The sequence below is a fragment of the Vicia villosa genome, linkage group LG7 (genome assembly GCF_029867415.1).
Source record: "Vicia villosa cultivar HV-30 ecotype Madison, WI linkage group LG7, Vvil1.0, whole genome shotgun sequence".
Taxonomy (NCBI): Eukaryota; Viridiplantae; Streptophyta; class Magnoliopsida; order Fabales; family Fabaceae; genus Vicia; species Vicia villosa.
Window position 1 is genome coordinate 84,529,153 of NC_081186.1, and position 5,149 is coordinate 84,534,301.

Consider the following 5,149-nt stretch of genomic DNA (forward strand, 5'->3'; position numbering starts at 1 on the left):
TTTCAAACTTCATATAGCTAGAACAATGTGTTTTGATTATGCATTGTTTACTTTATGCATTTTTGTGTCTACAACAACTGCATTCACTCTTTGATACTGTCTGTGGTGCCATAAAGATACTATCAAATTTATTTTATTTACATATTATTCGATTGTTTGATTCTTTACCCAGATAATGAAAAAGAGCAACTTCAAGATTGCAACTAGAGATAGAATTAATGTTGCAGTTTTTGGACAAGATCTTCTAAATCTTCCAATCAAAGTTAGTGAATCTAAGGTTTACAATAAGCTATATGATAAGTTAATTTTATGATTGATTAATGATGTGCTTTTAGCTGTTACTAATATGTTTCTTTTTGTTGTTGAATGTAGCTTGATAATAAGCTTTTGCAAAAATATTTTGAAGTGCATCCCTATAATAACCTTCCAGATTTCTATTATAAGGTAATGTATGAAAACTACACTTATTAACATCAAGAACATGAATCAAAGGATGATGCTTCTACAAGAATGTCATAATCTCCAAACTACATATCCTACATAATCCATAATCCATAGCCCTAGTAGCAAATGGAACAATATTCTCAATAGCCTATTTGTGTATTTTGTTAACTTTTCTTATCAAGAGTAGTACTTATTGTTATATTTATGAAGTTTTCTTCTTTAATGTATGCTATTTTCTCTTTCAGGGTGTATTTATAGAAAGATGTGGAACAACCCTAGACCATGGTGTTGCAAGAAGATGGAAGGTCTTGCTTTTGGTAAGGGTGTTGCCCTACTGAGTCTGCTGCTTGCTGTGACGATCATTACAGTTGTTTCCCTCATGAGTATCCTGTTTGTGACACTTATGTAGGTTATTTTGAATGTTATATATATTTAACCGTTCCTAAATGGTTATTTTGAAAACCATTAAAACAATGTTTCTCCTCAACAATTGGCACAAGTTTTTCTATAAATAGAGATACTTTATTAGGCATAAAAGACATATAAAAATAATGTATTTCAAGAGCCAAAAATCACATCTAAATTATTTCCTTATTTTTTAGTGAACGAGAATAAATGAGGAAAATTTATTCGGTAAAATATCCTGAAAAGGATTCGTCGGTTAACTCATTTGCATCCAATTTTTTAAATTGGTGGACGAATCGAACCTAAAGCTTAGTGTAAACACACGCTTTGAAATTTATTTTGTGCAATTTTTATCGTACCGTTTTCATCTTCTTCTTTTCCATGTTTTGTAGCAGACCCCAACACAAGATCTAATAGACTCGAGATTGTATTAATGAATTTTCTAGAGTGTTTTTTGGCCTATACAATAATATTAGATTGATATAGGTTATGAACATAAAATATCATAAAACAATTTTAAATTTAACATTTATATTTATTTGTTTTCCATTATATTTTATTAAATATTTTTTGTTTCATGTTTTCTTTATCTTCATAAGTAGAAAGTGAGCAATGACTTCTTTAAACCTTTTCTTCTTTATAATTTTTTTTTTTCATTTTTAATCTTTAATAATCTAAATCTATCATTATTTTTAATGATATTTCAACAAAGATTTAAGATAATGAACTCTCTCGTGCAGACACACGAATCTTCTACCAATCATTATTAAAAACTTATATACAGTTGTGAGTATTACAAATTGAACTTCAATAATGATGTTCAATTTGACAATATTGATTTCTGTTATAGAACTAAATTTTTTAAACTTTTAGAAACATTTTCAAGCAATATGCAATTTGATATTTTAATTATGTTGGTGTAATTTTTTACCACCTTTTAAAGAAAATCGCTTTTAATATAAGGGAGAATATAATTTTCGTTAAAAAAAATCTTTCTATAAATTTTTTAAAAAATAAAATAATAATTTTAAAAAATAAAATTTTTCAAAAAACCTTATACACAAATATAACTAAAATACTCAAAAACCTTATTAACAAATATAACTCAAATACTCCTATTTAAAATAATTTAATAAATTCTAAATAAACCAATCTTAAAATCAATAATATTGAAAACTTCCCCATATATTTTTTAAAATAACTATCTTTTTAATAAAAGTTTCAAAATATACATCTTTCTCAATTAATTTCTCAATTAATTTCTAAAGTACGTAGGTTTCAAATAAAACAGTTTGCATTGCAGAGCATTCGCCAAACTAATTGGCAACATCATTGAAAAAGTAAGAATACTAACCAATTGAATTGGCGACTATACTATGTTTAGCCAATTAAATTGATGATAGTGTACAATCCAAAAGAAGAGTCGCCAATTCAATTGGCTCTTTTGTGTGGCAGATTTTTTAATTTTTTTTAATTAATAAAAATAATTAATTAATAAAAATAGTTGAATAGAAATTAATAATATTTAATTTAAGTTAGATTACATAAGAGAATTTTTTTACACTAAAGATGATGATCCATTTGATCATAAATGCCACCGATGTCTTTTGATTCACCCCAAGTATTTGAAACGAGATTTCTAAAATATTACCATCATCAGATTCTCTAATAAGTTCTTATAATTCAACCTAATAAAGTATATGTCTCTTCTCTCACGTTATAAAACTTTCCGACACTAGCTTTCATACTCTCTAACACAATTTCGAAGGTGATTAATAAATCAATAAAAAAATAAAAAATATCAAAAAGTATATAACACAATTTGGGAGGTGACTAAAAAAATAAAGAAAAATAATGAAAAGCCTTGACTTCAAACTTAACCCTAATTATATTATAGTGTCAAATTATTTTTATAGACAATTTTACCATTTCTTGTGATCCTCTCTAATTCGAAAGAGTAATCTAATCGAGTTCATAAAATACTATGGCAAAAAAAAAAACATGCATTAGATATCTTTCCATTTTCTTTCTATCCTTAAAATGCATCAAATAAGCTTTGTAATCAATTCTACGAAACCAATTAAATTGAAAAGTCAAGTCTAAACAATGAAATCAATCAATCAATAAAGTCAAATTTATGAATGGCTTACAATATGTATGCAAAAAATGTAACAAACCAACATGGGGTGTAAGAGATCATTAAATGTATCTATTTGGCAGGTGTTTTACTTTGGGCCATGTGGTGTTGTTGGTTTTAATATGCAAAAGAAAGCATTCAAACCTTTTCTGGTCTAAATCTAAACATTAGTCTTTGGATTCCCATGACATAGTACAGTTGGTGGGGTTTCTGATTCAGAAAATCACAATGAGTTTTGCATTCTTCAATAAAACAGTACAGTTACATCCACTTCTTATTCCATTCAGAGAAACCTTTCAAAACATGAGTAAAGAATCAAACTACTAGTGTTTCCGTCTTTATAGTAATTGATGTTTATTATAACTTTGGTAGTAGCAATGAATTCTGAATTTTCTCTGATGTATTGTCTATATCAAAATTGAAAGACCTTTGCATTCACAATTGAAATATGTAACAAACATGAATGTTATAGAACTCGAATTTATAGACGGATGTAGAAGAATCTAGAGAAGTTGGTTAGAGTCAGTTACAACTACATACATCTGGAGAAGTTGGTTACAATTCTGTTACAGTTTGTTAGTTAGTTACAGTTTGTTACATTCAGTTATTGGCTATAACTGATGTAACTGTTTTTCATGAAACAAATTACACTAATTAATAGATTGAAATTGAGGGATAAAAAGGTTTAATTTCATGGTTACATATTCAAGGTTCTTAATTGATCGGGCTTCTCAATTTTTTTATCTGCAGACGAAATGATAATAACCACTAAAAATTCAGAGACATAATTATACGAGTCACCGCTCGAATCCTGGTGTTGACATCCAATCTAACAATATCGACTTTTGTAAATTGAAATCTTTGATGTAGAAACTAAAATGGGGATCGAGGGCGCTTTTATAACCGGGCGGATATTCTACAAAAGTGAAGCTAAATAGACCATGAATACATTAAATTTCTAGAAGTTTCTATACTAGAACAAGAATCATAAAATTGAAAAACAAATTCATTCATATAGTTTTTATTTATTAGCAATTTAGCATATACAAACATAAGCACTTCATTTAATTGATCACACAATTCAGAACAATTACATCAAGAGTAAAAAAGGTGACAACAACAACATCAAAATATATAAGGAATTTGGAAGAAATCATCAACAGTTTCGTTTCGACTAAACGACTGAGACGAAGAGCTATGACTAAAATTATCATTAAAATCACTGCAAGAGAAAAACTCCGGAAAAGGCGGCAAACTAACATTAGAATTCATCAAATCATGCGAAGAAGAACTCGGAGTATTAGCAGCAGCAGTAGTAGCAGCAACAGCAGCGCAACAGGCGAGGCGATCCTTCGCCACAGCAAGATCATGTTGAAGCTCAACCATCTTTCTTTGCAAAATCGCTATAGCACCTATGCATCCATAAACAGGATCTTTAAGCCTGGCATCAGCTTCATAAGCCAAAGAATTCACAGTTTCTTCCCTCTGTTCCTCCGGAACTTCGATCAGAATCTTGCTCACATTGCTTGCTCCGAAAACTTTGTGGACTTTGGCGAATTTCTTGCACTCGTCGGAGCGAAAGTAGGGTGCGAATATACAATTTGGTATGCATCTTCTTTTGAGAAACTTGCAGGCTGCACAAGAGGAACTTGACCTTGGTTCATAGCCTTTCATGATGATGATGAATGTATGGTTCTCACTATTGGTATTTTTTTTGTGATTTGTTTCTATTTAAAGGCAATAGCATTTATTGGCCTATTAGATCATGTGAAGTCCTGGTTTGGGAATTGCATGGGCCAATGCTGTCTTTTCAATACACTTTTTCTGTATAAAATAATTAGGTCAAATGGATCCCAACTCCTGAGAGTTTATCAGATTGTGAGTAAATGACTTAAGAATATCAAAGAGAAAATTTTACTTATTTAATTCAAAAAATTGATTGAGATGGTAAAGATTTTCTAAATTAAATAGAGGTCTTAGATTTGAACCTCATTCTCAATGGTTAAATTTTTTTAAAGAGAATTTTTTCTTTTGTTAAAAAAAAAATTTATTTGAGAGATTAGTTTTTACAATTACGTGTTTTTAATTTATATAAAAAATTAATAATTTTTAAAATAATATTAAAATTTAAATCACAGATTTAACTTGAATATTTACTTAATT

General features: G+C 28.7%; 1 protein-coding gene across 1 annotated transcript; it reads right to left on the bottom strand.

Moving 5' to 3' along the window:
- Positions 1 to 4,022: 4,022 nt before the first annotated feature.
- Positions 4,023 to 4,730, bottom strand: LOC131617642 (LOB domain-containing protein 21-like). Its single transcript, XM_058888899.1, has one exon. The coding sequence runs from the start codon at positions 4,658 to 4,660 to the stop codon at positions 4,112 to 4,114; it is 549 nt and encodes a 182-aa protein (XP_058744882.1). The 5' UTR covers positions 4,661 to 4,730; the 3' UTR covers positions 4,023 to 4,111.
- Positions 4,731 to 5,149: the final 419 nt, after the last annotated feature.

Excerpts from the sequence above, each read along its gene's own strand:
- LOC131617642 (XM_058888899.1), bottom strand. The coding sequence starts at position 4,660 with ATGAAAGGCTATGAACCAAGGTCAAGTTCCTCTTGTGCAGCCTGCAAG.